We start from the raw sequence: 15,560 nt of genomic DNA, 5'->3' as shown, positions 1-15,560 counted from the left end.
ACACATGCCTGTTTTTTAGGAGTTCTTAGAAAGAGCTTTTCAATTATACCCAACTTGACCCTTTTCTGAAGGACCTGGAGCTGGGAACCAGAGGCAGCAAGGCCCCTCTTGCCATACCACAGAGGGCAACACCACTGAAATTATGATTCTGTAGATTTTTCTGAATCAAATGACACTTCTCTTACCTTTCTGTCACTAACTTGCCCACGGAATGAGATTTTACTACTTTATGCTCCCAGACAATGTTTGGGTGGCTTTAAACTCAGGTTTTCTTTTGAAAAGAAATGGGGAAGGGAGATGGTATAGCCCCACTTTACCTCTAGATTTATTGCTCTGATAACACAAACCTGCATTCCTGTCACAATCAGGTTTCTTCCTAAAAATGTTTATGTGGTAAGTCTGCTTGATGTTTGCTTGTGCTTGGGACACAGAAGTAGAAAACACTTGGAATTTCTTCTATTAGCTTTAACAGTTTTTAACATAATTAGCTAAACATGTGTATTGTCCAATTTCTAAGCATCCTTGCTATAGCACGCTATTAATATTCAGTAAAGGCACAAAAAATTTTGTAATGACAAAATTATTATAACTAAATTTTTTATTAATATTGTTTTTGCTTCAACACCGAGGTCTCTCCCACACAATATATATTTATAGTTATGAAAAGTACTTTGGAATCCTTATGCTACATAAATTATGAAATGTGTTCACCTGCTTTATGTATATGTTACTAACTTAAATGTACGTATCCTATATAAGTCAACATATGCGTGAAGTAATGTTGCTTATATTGCTAGTGAACTCAGCCAAAAAGCAATTTCTATAATTGAAGATGAAAATACAAGAAAATTTGTGAGAATGTATTTTTGATTAAACAATTATCTAAATAATTATGGAAATTAAGTGCTGCCCTCGGGTTCCTGGCAAATTATCAATGCAGCCCTCAGTGTTGCAAAGGTAGGTAAGTCAACCCCACTGTAGTGGATTTCAGATACATCACATGAATAACACAACTATACTCACTCATGTCCTTTCTTAGGATAGTATAATCCTGTGGAAGTCCTCCAACAAAAACACCTGTGTTTTCCCCAATAATGGTACTACCACTTGTAGCTGAGGAAAAACCTAAAAAAAGAAAGGGTGTTATTTTTCTATGCAAAGTTTTCAATAAATCTGTAATTTAATAGTGATGCTGTATCACATATTAGATCCAGGATTCAAATATAGTATTATGCATGCTTATATTGTGCCCTTTTACACAAGCCTGAGGATGCTTTACAAAGGCATTTTACAATAGAATAACGTAATAGCAGCATATCATCAAGAAGTATAAAAAGAGGCAAAAATCCTCAAGTCTAGTATTAAAATTGCCAATGATTTAGAGACTATAGCTATTGCAGAAAGACTTTATTTTGGATGGCAAGAACTGTACAATGTACTGTGACCAATTCTGTCATGAAAATTTGTGCAAATATTTTCGACACACAAGAGAGGGTAAATAGTGAAAGTGAACGCAAGTGAGTGATATCCTGATGATAATGATATAATGTGAACGAATGGGTTAAATTACCTGTGTACTGACTATCCACAGTGATTTTTCCCAAAGCCTGATTTCTTGTAGCAATTATATGGTGCCAAACGTTATCATTGTATTGTCTTCCACCATCATTTGTTGGAGTAACTGCCACTGCAGATCCCTTTCAAGAAATATTTAAAATATTAATAGAAGGTACCTGTGATGTTCCCCTCTCTATTTAAATTTATGCTAAAATAGTGAATAATGGTTAACACTGAGCAAGCTTTACTTATCTCTTTGTAATCCCAATCCTTGGTAAAGTAGCCTAATCAAAAGTTTGTGTAGGACTAGGGATCCAGTTTAATTGCTACTATGAGTTAGAGCCTAAATTCTTTTCTGACTTACACCCTCTGCAGCTCCACTGATTTCAGTGAGGGGGTAGGAATAAACTGAAATTCTGTAATATTTCAACAGACAGTTATTGGATGACTGTTACTCAGCCTGCAGTGTGTGAAATGAGTCTCTAGTGTACAGGAGCCACCATCACATTTAACACTAATTGGGATTGTTGTTTGGCAGTTTCTGTCTCTAGGTAGTCTCTCTAAGTGAAGGTCAGGAATACTTATAGGGCAGTATTGGGAATCTTGCACTGCCATTGTTCACCCCATTCTGTGGATAAGGAGAAGACTTCAATCTTAAGGACAGTCAGTCCAGTTTTTTTGGAGAAGAGAAAAGTCATATAAAAAATTCAGCAGAAAAAAATCAGAGGGGGATGGTTTTAAGATGCCATTCATATGTAAGAGATGCATGCAAAACAAATGCTAATCTAATCATAACTCTTTCCCAGTTATATTAAAATTATTTTAGACATACAAAATTGTAAATGATAAGATAAGTGAGACACACTTGGAGACCTCAATGGCTAACATCTAGTACAAAACTTTTCTAAATACACCAGGTAAAAGGAAAATAACTGATGCAGACAGCACGTCAAAATGAATTATTCATTTTTTTAAACAGATGTTTCTCTCATAATACTGTAGGAAAAGTGACGGTGTCATAGGGCAATTCCTAGGGATTGATGTCTGATTGGTGTTTAAATCTCCCAGTAATCCTTAATAAATACAATCCCAGAGCATTAAATTACACCTGACTTGCAGGGATAAAGTGCCTTTTTCCAAGGAATTCAATATTATTCAATAGAATTCACCCTTCAGGGCAGGATATCCCTGCAGAACAGACAGAATTTTAAGGCTACAGAACTATATATTGACCCTTCGTTGTTACTGTTTCAGTAAAACTGTAAAATACTTTGAGTGGAATCACATCAATGAAGTCAGTGGGAGCTTTGCCAGCGACTTCATTGGGACCACGATTTCACCTTTTGTTCTTAAAAGCAAAACGCTGTACTTGGGCAATGCACTGCCTATAACACTAAAAGAAGCCAGCTTAATGTATCACTCTTGGAGAATGGAACATTTGAACAAATCATTAGCTTTTATTTTTAAAATCAAGAAGTCACATTCTAATTAGCAAGTGAAGTAGCTCTCACTGGTGATTCCAATTTACATTAGAGAGATGCTGGCCTTAATGGCAAAGAGTAGACTCTTGTTTTAATGCTAGTTTCCACCTCAAATCTCAAACACAGGACATAAGCTTCTTGTTAATAGATCTCAGGTGATTAGGGGGAAGAGCAAAAAATAAATGTTTGCTACGAGGCAAGCTTGACAATGAAATACCATGAATGCTTGACAATGAATTACTGTGCTCTCTAATTATTATCACAATTCTTATGCACCCCTTATGCTAAAGAAAGAGAAGTGTTATGCTAATGTGTTATCTTTAGTACAAACACCTGAAGCAACGATTAATAATATTCTCTCTCTCTCTATGGCACTTTTTGTCTAGAGATCTCAAAGTGCCGTAACTATTTAATTAAAGATTCACAACCCCACTGTGAGCTAAAAATAATTACCCCCATTTTAAAAATGGGAAAAAGTGAGGCTAAGAAATAAGAAGTAAGCCAATTAATAATGGATAGGATGAGGATAGTTGGTCATAGTTGATTTTTTTAAATCACACTTTTATTTGTTGAGATTTTAACCACCAAAACGTACTTAGCCATACATCTTGCACTTTAATGAATGCAGATATAAAAACTGTGTACATTTTGATTGTATCTGTTTCCTCCACTCTTCATATATTGCTTGTCTTCTTAGGTTGTAAGCTCTTTGGGCAAGATTGTATCTTATTGTATGTGTGGTCAATGTCTACGACATTTTGGGTGCTATCAGAATACAAATAATAATATTAATACCATAACTTGCCCAAAGATGGAGAGGCAAAGATGGAGAGGCAAATGCAAGATAGTGGCAAATCCAAGAACAGAATCCAGGAGTCCTGACTCCCAATCCCCCTGTTCTAACAACTAGACCACAATGTGCGCTCAAGCATTCCAAAAAGGACATTTCCATGCTCCTAAGAAATAAATAAAATGCCATCACTAATCAAGATAAAAATGAGGAAAGAAGATCTCTGAATATGTATTTGAGGTATTGCGACTGTTGGCAGCAAGATACCAGGATAGATAGAGCAATGGTCTAGTCTAGTATGAATTGTCTATCTGCCTACAAAATGCTAATATGCCAACTACAGAAAAACTTTATTAAAGAAGAGCTTTCTTGTATTTTTTTCTCCCTCCCCCCCCCATACTTGTTAATATTGGAGCAACCCTATTCAATGGGATAAACTACATGATAGGTAGAGATGTGAAAGATTATTATAAACTGTATATCTCTTCTACAGATGGAGCTGAAAGCACGTTAAATTCATATTCTAATTTAGCCTAAGATTGCAAATATAAGTGTACAGTGGTTTCTACAATTTGGTTTAAAACTGGCTGCAATTAGGCCAAATCCTGCAAAATCCTATGCTGTACCAGAAATAGGGACCATTCACAGTGGTAAAGTTAAGCACAAGTGTTTGAAGGTTGTCGCCCTATATTGCAATTTCCTTACAACTAGGTGAAATCAGTCTCTCTGAACAAGAAGCAGCTGAGACTTATGGATACTCATCTGTACAGTAAGTAAAACTTCCCAGGCAATTATTTAACTGCAAAAATGCTATTTTGCTTAGATAGTAGATATTAATAAAGGAAAATTACCTTTACAAATTGTTACTCTGAGGACAGATTTCATAAAACTATTTTCCAAACTTGCAAATAAACTCTTGTTTTGTTTTAGCAATAGTTACTGGCATCTCTGAAAGTAGTAGCTCATTTGCCACTGTCCGGCAGTAAATGAAAAAGACAGATCTGTAATTTTTGTTGACACCTTTGTTCTCAACTTCTCTCCCTTTCAGTGATCTTAATATTATACTGATGGAAAAAAGGTAGTGTACTAATGCGAAAAATACTAATGTGATTCTGTTGAACACTACTATCACAACCTTTAAAGCGGCATTAGCCTAAAGGAATAAAGCTCCATTCCGTTCAAACTTTATCTGAGTGTTGCTGGCCAGCATACAGATACTTAATGTAATACGTTTCTACAGTATGTTTTTAATTGGATGCTGTCACTGAGCATACCATGCATGAGAATATGTATGATGTATTTAAGATTATAAAAAGGGAGTAATTTCCCATGAGCATATGTAGTATGTTTTCCACATAGATGCATGTGCCTTTCGTAAAGGTACCTGCATCCTAGGTATGCAGGCTTGGTTTGTGTATCAGTTCACTGTCCCACAATGATAACACAAACCCAAACGCACTTACATGCACCCAGGCATTTTTTCATATACTATTTTTATTGTCTTCTACCTTATTTCAACATTTTAATATTTTACAAACACACATTTCATTATCGTAGTTTAATAATTAAAACCAGAACTGGTGTCATGCCCAATTAATGTGCCCTGGTAGCATGCCCATTAGTTTTTCCATTAGTGAATTCAACAATACTAATGGGATTACTAGCATGGGATGCTAATTGGGCGTGACATAAGAAACTGGCTTACTTCTTAGCATACCCTTGCTAATGATGAAATTAATGAGCATTTTATTAAATGCTGTCTCATCAAAGTGTACTTAGTTAGCGTTAAAATTGTTACAAACGATGCTGCATTCTAAAGATCAGGTGTCTGAATAAGTAGTTCTTCATATTATGTTTGGCAACAATCGAAAGCATTAATAGTTTTATACATCAGAAACCACATTTTATTTGTAACTAGTTCAAGCTGGGACCACACAACCTCTTGTGCCAACCTGTGCTTAATTTTGGAGGAAACTATTCTCTGGATTCAAAATACATTCCACAAAACGCTTCTGTAACACATTTTTACCAGAGTCGCAGAATAATACTGTGACCATATTTAAATATTCTTATGTAAAACAAGGCAAAATCACATTTGCAAAATCAAACGCTTTGTAGGGATCATATCTGAATTAATTTCTTGAACCATTTGCCAGGCCTGAATTGTTAGCAGCTCCCAGTTGCCAAAAAATGTGTGTGCTTTCTCTGTTGAAGTATTTTAGGCTAAATCCCTAGAGTAGGGGCTCTCCATTTATCTATATCACCCATACCATCCATCAGAAAGAGTACGGTACCCATCACAAAGAGTCCCCAATTCTGATTAAGACCTTGGCCACTATTATAATCAAAATATATAAGAAAGTCACAGCACTATGAGCCTCATTCAAAGCCTAATGAAGGTAATGGGAGGCTTTCCACTGACTTCAATGGGCTTTGGATCAGACCGCAGAGCGCAATCCTGGCCCCACTGAAGCCACTGAAAAAAATCCCGTTTACGTCAAAGGGGCAGGATTTCATTCTAAGTTCTTTTAAAAGTAGTGAACTAATGCAGTCACCTAATTCACACATTGCATAACTTAAATCAATCAGAGTGGATTTGTCTGTATGATGCTATGGCCACAGAGTTGTATTTTTAAATTATACCTATTTTACAAAATAAAAGTATTAATAACAGTATTTAAAAGGATGTATACATTTACATATTCTCGGCACCAATTTAAAGTTAGGGCTCAACTGTGTTTCCACTGAAGTTAATGGGAAAACTCTCATGGACTTCAATGGGTGTACAATCAAATGGGATGCTGAAAAATATTTACTAGAAAAGTACGCTATCTTCATTTAATAATCAAAAAGAGACATATCCATAACTGTTGTCTTAGTATTTAAAATGAATTTTAAGATGGTACTAACGATTGTTAACTCAGTGGTAATGGTAAGAACAATAGTTTTTAAAAAAATGTAATGCAACTGTAATTCAAAAATGTTAACACTTGCAAACATAACTAATTGTTACAAAAGCCTGGGGGGGAATCAATGCTTCTTTTCTAAGGATCACCAATTATCTAGGGTATTGAAGAACCCATTAACCAGGATCAATATGAAAAAAATGGAAAAAGCAAGCACCCCCATCATCTTATACCATTAAGCATACAATATGTCTTGGGGATCTGTAATAAAGCTATATTTCATTTGATCTTTCTCCTTACCGTACCTGTGGATCAAAAAGAAAGTAAGGACGTCCACTCTGTAACTGAAGAGCAACGTATTCCTCTTGATTCCCAGGTGACACAGAGAAAAGAATCAGACCATCAGGTTCCCTGGTTCTAAAGCTCACTTTAATACCTGGTTAGAAAAAGCGGGTGGACAGTTAATGCTAATGATAGCTATGATGAATTCTAGCAGATAAAGACAACTACTTAGAAATGAAAAGCTACTCCCCTGAACAACAACAAAATGGAATATCAAACCGTCACTATGGAAATTTGATAATTAAACCCCGTTTAATTATTACACTACATTCTGCTAGCGTCACGCAAGCTCAGCAGCACCTTATTCCACGAGCAGCCACACTGAAATCAAAGCTACTATTTGTGCAATAAGGCATTATTCATGCAGAGTAAAGGGGGCAGAATCTGGCCCTATGTAGTTAAAGAACCTCTTTCTAAAGGAAACATAATTGAAAATAGTTGCAGCCTGTGCCAGTGGCTGAAGACAGGACTGAGAACCTGGAATAATTCAGCTCTAATTCCAGTATTCTCTGTTTTGAATCCTTATTCAACCAAGTGGCACATCACCTGTACTAATATCCTAATTTAGTTACATTTATATTTTTCTCTGACTTGCAAAATTGTTACTTCTGCTTGCTCTTTTTGCTCTGCTGCTGTCATGCTACCTGAATTCAATCAGCACAGTGGAAACTAACGCCCGTGGATTTGCCAGCTAGAATTCTCCTGGAGAGCATATGCTTGCCCTTTTGATTTTGTTTTCAGAAAAAAGAAACCCAACAAATTTAGCATGAGAAACTCCTTTCAAAACTCATTTATCCAATAAGTATCAGTGCTCAAATTGGACAATTGCATGTGGTTATGTCACAGCCATGCTTATAATTGCTGGATGAAAAAGTTTGAGGGGAGAAGCTGGAAGAAATTGGTGAAAGGGTAGGTTATACAATCCCTCTATTGCATGCTATCATTATTTTCCAGATCAAGAACTGATTTGCAGTAGCATTTTCATGTTTTTCCACTGCTGCTTAGTTCAAATACATCAATACTCATGTCCTTGTGATCCCCATAAAGTACTTAATACAGAACAGGGTAATTTATTGGGTTCTACCCAGCTGTATCAAACAATTCAACCTCTTCACATTCATTTTCCCCTTCTTATGCCAGGCAGAAAATAATAAGTAATGGAAGCTTTTCTTGTAGACAGAATCTATTACAAAAAAATTAAGGAATCATGAATCCAATGCATATTCATATCATATTCATAATGCCAGTTAATTACCTCTACCCATAAGTAGTATCCTTTGACTCACATATTTTAATCACAGTACAAGTTCTCATGCAATATAACACAATGCACTCAGATACGAAGACATTCACTCTAGATCATGAAAATCAATCACGCTATTAAAATACCTACTAAAATTAACTCTACATAACTAACATAAATAACTGTACACAACTAACATCAGACAAATATGAAGTACTTCCCAATCAAGTGCTATTTTACCTGAATTAAGTTATAAAGGTATTTCAGCTAGAAATATTTCAGCCTTTCCACCGTTCTGGAGGATGGTTCTGACTTTGTCCCCCCTTTCTCCTCTAAAATGGGATTTTTTAAATATATATATATGATATATATTATATATATATATTATTATTATTATATATATTATATATTATAATATTATAATTATATATATTATATATTATATATATATTTATTATTATATATATATAAACCTTTAAAGTAATATAACTTCTTCCCTTGAGGAGAAGGACTAAAGAAAGTACAGAATTAACCAAGTTTAACAGAATCACCACTGATCAGAAAATCCCTTAGATCAAGAGACGTAAGATGCTATTGGATGGCGTCAGGATGGTCCACAAAAGACTCTAGCTAATAGATATGGCTTGATGTAATTACACCCTGTTGCATGTTCTAAGAACTAAATAAACAGACACACATTTCAAGAGACCATTCCTCTTCCTAGGAGAGGTTCTGCTTTCTGGGTTTATAAATAACCTGCTGCCAGAAATGATACACTGAAAGGGTGCCTACAAATACAAAGGTGGAAAAAATTGCAATCAGAAGTGCAGAAAGAGGTCCTGCAGGAGATGGGAAAGCTCAGCTTCATACTTAGGGTTACCAGAATCACCAAGAATTGTCACAAGTCTATTTCTGGGAAAGAGAGAAGAAAAAAGTAAGACAGAATAAAGGAAACATGTAGTGGAGAGGGGGCACTCTATTAGCTTGTGAATTCCAAGGTTACGAACTAGTGTGTGAGAATATATGTGTATTATTTGTGACAATCTGGGGAATATGTTTGTGTCCATTTATGAAATCCCTTTTTTGTTCTGTGAAGTATCATTTGAGTGCAAATGTGTGGATTAGACTCTCCACTTTGTAATGGAAACAGACAATGTCTGGGAAACTGAAACACAGCCACGAAGGGGACATCAACCTTGAACAGTCAGTCCTACCCAGATGGAGCAATGTGGTTGCTAAGGGCAGAGCCATTGACTTTAATAACTCTAAGACCAGCACCCAACCGGGAGGGTTGGAGCACGGAAATTATCCAGCATAAGAGCAAAGGTGTCACAGACCGATTTTTTTTTTAAATGTTACAGTCTCTCTAAGCAAGGGAGCCAGTCCATTGTGAGACACACAAGACACAGCTGGAGGAGTGGAGGCAGGAGGGACTTTGCCTTCTGCTAAGGACATGGACCAGCCCTCAAAATGCTCAGGTGTGGTGAGGACTCTGAGGCTCTGGAGGGAGGACTGCGTTCAGGTGTTTATTGTTCGCATAGATCTGTAACTCTCCTGTGCTTTCTAAGTGTAAAGAGTATGTATTTAACATGTTCCTATATAAAGCCTGTGTTCTTTACCTTACCTGCTACATGTCTCCAAAGAATTAAACTATAAACCAGAGTGACCATAAACAGGGGAACTCTGGAAGCGTATGCATAACCAAAAGCAAATGAATTCCAATTCAGCAGTCTCTCGCTGGAGACTGTAATCTGTAATCGCATGACCAGAGAGATCTCTATCAAGCATTCTTACAACTACAATACCCAGCTGCGGAAGTGAAGAAACAGATTGATAGAGCCAGAAGAGTTCCCAGAAGTCACCTACTACAGGACAGACCTAACAAAGAAAATAACAGAACGCCACTAACCGTCACCTTCAGCCCCCAACTAAAACCCCTCCAATGCATTATCAAGGCTCTACAACCTATCCTGAAAGATGACCCAACACTCTCACAAATCTTGGGAGACAGGCCAGTCCTTGCCTACAGACAGCGCCCCAACCTGAAGCGAATACTCACCAGCAACCACATACCACCCAACAGAACCACTAACCCAGGAACCTATCCCTGCTACAAAGCCCGTTGCCAACTGTGCCCACATATCTATTCAGGGGACACCATCACAGGGCCTAATAACATCAGCCACACTATCAGAGGCTCGTTCACCTGCACATCCACCAATGTGATATATGCCATCATGTGCCAGCAATGCCCCTCTGCCATGTACATTGGTCAAACTGGACAGTCTCTACGTAAAAGAATAAATGGACACAAATCAGATGTCAAGAATTATAACTTTCATAAACCAGTCGGAGAACGCTTCAATCTCTCTGGTCACACGATTACAGACATGAAAGTTGCGATATTACAACAGAAAAACTTCAAATCCAGACTCCAGCGAGAGACTGCTGAATTGGAATTCATTTGCAAATTGGATACAATTAACTTAGGCTTGAATAGAGACTGGGAGTGGCTAAGTCATTATGCAAGGTAACCTATTTCCCCTTGTTTTCCTAACCTCCCCCTTCCTCAGATGTTCTTGTTAAACCCTGGATTTGTGCTGGAAATGGCCCACCTTGATTATCATACACATTGTAAGGAGAGTGATCACTCTACATAAGCTATTACCAGCAGGAGAGTGGGGTGGGGGGAGAGAAAACCTTTTGTAGTGATAAACACCCATTTTTTCATGATTTGTGTGAATAAAAGCAAACATCTTCTGTATTTTCCACAGTATGCATCCGATGAAGTGAGCTGTAGCTCACGAAAGCTTATCGTCAAATAAATTGGTTAGTCTCTAAGGTGCCACAAGTACTCCTTTTCTTTTTGCGAATACAGACTAACATGGCTGTTACTCTGAAGAAATTCAAATAACGTTATTTTAGATTACAAAGTCAAGCCCTAGAAGGTTAGAAATGCCAAATTCACCGTTACCCATGTAATCTTAATTCTGGTCCCTTGTGAAATCATCCTGTGCACTGCATGAGGAATGGGTCTTGTGGGAAAAAATCATGGGTGATCATGTAATTAAAGACTATCAAAATGCACATGCAGAAAGCGTGTCTCTTTCACCAGCAGAAGCCGGTTCACTACAAGACATTACCTCACGCACCTTGTCTTTCAAAGCAGAAAGGGGTGGAATTAAGGTTGCACAGGCAACTAAATCTGGCATTCCTAACTTTCGAGAGCTTGACTTTGCAATCTACATATATATCTTTTACCAGTTTTTTAAATGTAATTTCCTAGGGTTTTTTTTTTTTAAGGAAAAGAGGTAAAATAAATTATGTACAAATGGAACAAATCCCTATCTTACATCAGTAGCAGCATCCTTCAGCACTGCAACACAAACTTCTTCGTCTACAAGATTAACTATATTAGCTGGCAGCAAGAGAAGGCTGTTAATCCCAGTGTGGTGGTGTCAAGGTTCCTCCCCCACTCTGAACTCTAGGGTACAGATGTGGGGACCTGCATGAAAAACCTCCTAAGCTTATCTTTACCAGCTTAGGTCAAAACTTCCCCAAGGTACAAAATATTCCACCCTTTTGTCCTTGGATTGGCCGCTACCACCACCAAACAAATACTGGTTACTGGGGAAGAGCTGTTTGGACACGTCTTTCCCCCCAAAATACTTCCCCAAAACCTTGCACCCCACTTCCTGGACAAGGTTTGGTAAAAAGCCTCACCAATTTGCCTAGGTGACTACAGACCCAGACCCTTGGATCTTAAGAACAATGAACAATCCTCCCAACACTTGCACCCTCCCTTTCCTGGGAAATGTTGGATAAAAAGCCTCACCAATTTGCATAGGTGACCACAGACCCAAACCCCTGGATCTGAGAACAATGAAAAAGCATTCCGTTTTCTTACAAGAAGACTTTTAATAAAAATAGAAGTAATTAGAAATAAGAAATCCCCCCTGTAAAATCAGGATGGTAAATACCTTACAGGGTAATTAGATTCAAAACATAGAGAACCCCTCTAGGCAAAAACCTTAAGTTACAAAAAAGATACACAGACAGAAATAGTTATTCTATTCAGCACAATTCTTTTCTCAGCCATTTAAAGAAATCATAATCTAACACATACCTAGCTAGATTACTTACTAAAAGTTCTAAGGCTTCATTCCTGGTCTATCTCCGGCAAAGACAAAATGTAGACAGACACACAAACCCTTTGTTTCTCTCCCTCCTCCCAGCTTTTGAAAGTATCTTGTCTCCTCATTGGTCATTTTGGTCAGGTGCCAGCGAGGTTACCTTTAGCTTCTTAACCCTTTACAGGTGAGAGGAGATTTCCTCTGGCCAGGAGGGATTTTAAAGGGGTTTACCCTTCCCTTTCTATTTATGACAGGTGGATTGGCCACTGATGCCAGGTGCTGGAAGATCACCTAGAATCAGTGGCCAATCCACCACACTGGGATTAACAGCCTTCTCTTGCTGCCAGCTAATATAGTTAATCCTGTAGATAAAGAGATCATCGGGGGAAAACCCATCCTGGTCCAATCTCTCTCTTTCTCTATGCCTCCCCAATAGTTGGGGGAGCTCCGGCCCCACATGGTATCCCCAGAGGGGGGAATAGGCCACTGGGGCCATGTCTTGGATCTGGAGCATGGCTGGCGGGAGACCGGCCTTGCTGTCTTTCCCCCTCTCCTAAGACCCCCAAATACAATGGCTCAAGCAGTTCCAACGTGTTCCTAGTGCGGCGTGTGCTGCTGCTACTTCTACAGCAGTTGTATGGGCTTGGCCTTAACGTTCGTGTTCAGTTATTGTGGCAGGATGCCAAAATTTTCAAGAGCAATGTAAGTGAGAAAAGGTGTGTCACAAAACTCACCATCCCAGAGCACCCCCTGGCCGGAAAACCTGGTGTTGCAGCACTCCTGCCGCAATTTCCCCACCATGATCTTCAGCCTACTCCAGTTGCAAAGGTGACTTTTGACCCTTCGGCCAAGCCACTTTAAAGTGTTCACCCCTTTTCATGGTAACAAAGAATCCCTTAGTCCAAGTCAAAAAATGTGATATCAAGTCCCCCTCCCTTACAGCACACTCCCAGCAGCAATGGCGTTTCTCATAATATAACTGCCAGCTCCTGATCTCCAACCAACCCCACTGTTTGGGTCAGGTCTACCCTCCTACCAAGGGCCTCTGGCTGGCTGTAGCCTTCACCCAGTTCCTAGCTCAAGGTCAGCTTCTTGCCTCACATTGGAACAGCGTGTCTGGTCTCCTAATTAAGCAGGACTGACTGGCCCCAGGCCTCATGCTCTTAAAGGGGCAGGCTGTCCTCGTATAATGAGAATGGCATTTTTTTTAAGTTCTACTGAGTTATAAACCGTTGAAAACTTTCAAAGGACAAAGAACAGGCACTTCTTCAGTCCAAAGGCTTTCTCCCTACCTAATTTCAAAGGTCAGTTGCAAACAATGATAGTGTTGGAGTTTCTCCAAAAAGGTTGAAAGAGATTTTGGTTTTTTGGTTTCCTATCATTATAATGGAAAGTGTTAGATAACCTACATAAAGGGGTCACGGCCAGCTCCTAATATTACAAATACACACTTATTAAAGCAGGAGAACTTTAAAAATCACCAAATGCCAGACAGGAGCGTCCCTTCTTTTTTTTTCCCCCCATGTCCCAAATAGAGGCCAGTTAGAATCTCAATTCCTGCACTCAGGGGTACACATCTCCCCATGAAAGACAGGGAAAAGACAGGGACAATAGCTCACTTCCCTATGAAGAAACTCACAGAGTGCATGGCGATGCCTGCACATTTCCCCTGCCCACTGGAGAGTTCAGAGAAGGATTTTGCCTCCTGAGCTACAGTCTCTTGTAAATTCTGCCTGGGGTGGTACAGTTTTCTCTGAAGAAGTGTCTGTATGTATATAACCTCAGAATTTGCAGCATTGGAAATGTTTCCTAAGTACACAGAAATACTACAGATACGGAGGTAACCTTATCTATTTAAGTTTAACAAAAACACACAAGTTTTGAGGGTTAGCACTGTGAAACTGACCCCTGTGCAGGGGGCCAGCACAGGGAATAGGCACCCATTTACATCTCACTTACATCCTATTTTAAGGTGTAATTGTGATTTAAGTGGTGACAAGTTCTCATGCTAGCCCTCTCTAAAGGGATGGAGTTCACCCTTTATTATTTTTGTTGGAACAAAATATTAGAAAAAGTAAAGCGACTTTCTGGAACAGTCTTCCAAGGGGAGCAGTGGGGGCAAAAAACCGAACAGGCTTCAAGACTGAGCTTGATAAGTTTATCGAGAGGATGGTATGATGGGCTTGCCTACAATGCCATGTGGCCCATCGGCTACTGCCAATAGCAAAAATCTCCAACAGCCAGAGATGGGACACTAGAATGGAAGGGCTCTGAGTTACTACAGAGAATTCTTTCACGGGTATCTGCCTGGTGGGTCTTGTCCACATGCTGATCGCCATGTCCACATGCTGATCGCCATATTTGGGGTAAGGAAGGTCAGATTGGCAGAGATCCTGGGGGATTTTCACCGCCCCTTGCAACCATGATTTGAGGACGTCGGTAACTCAGCCAGCAGTTGGGGGTCTATTACAGAAGAGGTGGGTGAGGTTCCGTGGCCTGAAATATGCAGGAGGTCAGTCTAGATGATCACAGTGGTCCCTTCTGACCTTAACGTCTATGAGACTCAATTACACGTACAGCTATTCTTTTAGGGAAAATTTGCAAGGCAACTTCTAAAAGAAATAGACACTTCCCCAGGTTTCACAGCTGACACATATCTAAAATGCCCTGTTAGCTACAATATGTACATTGTATATATTCAATTACAATCAGCTTACCCAATAGCAACACTATAATTACTGTAATATTTCATTTATCACACAAATAAACTTCAGTTCAGGCTCGTAGCACAAAGCTGTTGCACCCTGGATTGAAAACATGACCAACCATGGGATATAATTTGATCTGAATGTAATTTAAGTCAATTGCATTTTGAATTACAACTAAAGATTTACTCTGCTTATTCTGTAGGTCTGTTTATGTGACAGACATTAGTGGTTGCAAAGATGCTGTTACTCCTTCTTGGGTTAAAACCAACAAGAATTTTAAAAATAGCCTAAATACTTAACATAATTGAACCCACTCATTACAAGCTATAAAGCAAGTTTACACACTTTTCAGTGAAGAAAAAAATATAAACAAAATAATAAAGGAGTCAGACCAGAATAT

General features: G+C 38.6%; 1 protein-coding gene across 1 annotated transcript in view; it reads right to left on the bottom strand.

The window, feature by feature from the left end:
• Positions 1-15,560, bottom strand: part of USH2A (usherin) — a 562,110-nt gene that overhangs the window by 347,412 nt on the left and 199,138 nt on the right. The window contains exons 22-24 of the mRNA XM_074949260.1: positions 7,040-7,170; positions 1,571-1,697; positions 1,024-1,125 (exon numbers count right to left, since the gene is read on the bottom strand). Of these exons, the coding sequence (XP_074805361.1) occupies positions 1,024-1,125; positions 1,571-1,697; positions 7,040-7,170 (360 nt within the window). The remainder of the gene's footprint in view (positions 1-1,023; positions 1,126-1,570; positions 1,698-7,039; positions 7,171-15,560) is intronic.

This window comes from Natator depressus, chromosome 3 (genome assembly GCF_965152275.1).
Source record: "Natator depressus isolate rNatDep1 chromosome 3, rNatDep2.hap1, whole genome shotgun sequence".
NCBI classification, from domain to species: Eukaryota; Metazoa; Chordata; order Testudines; family Cheloniidae; genus Natator; species Natator depressus.
Note: the sequence above shows the minus strand (reverse complement) of the source record. Positions and strands in the feature narration are given on the sequence as shown.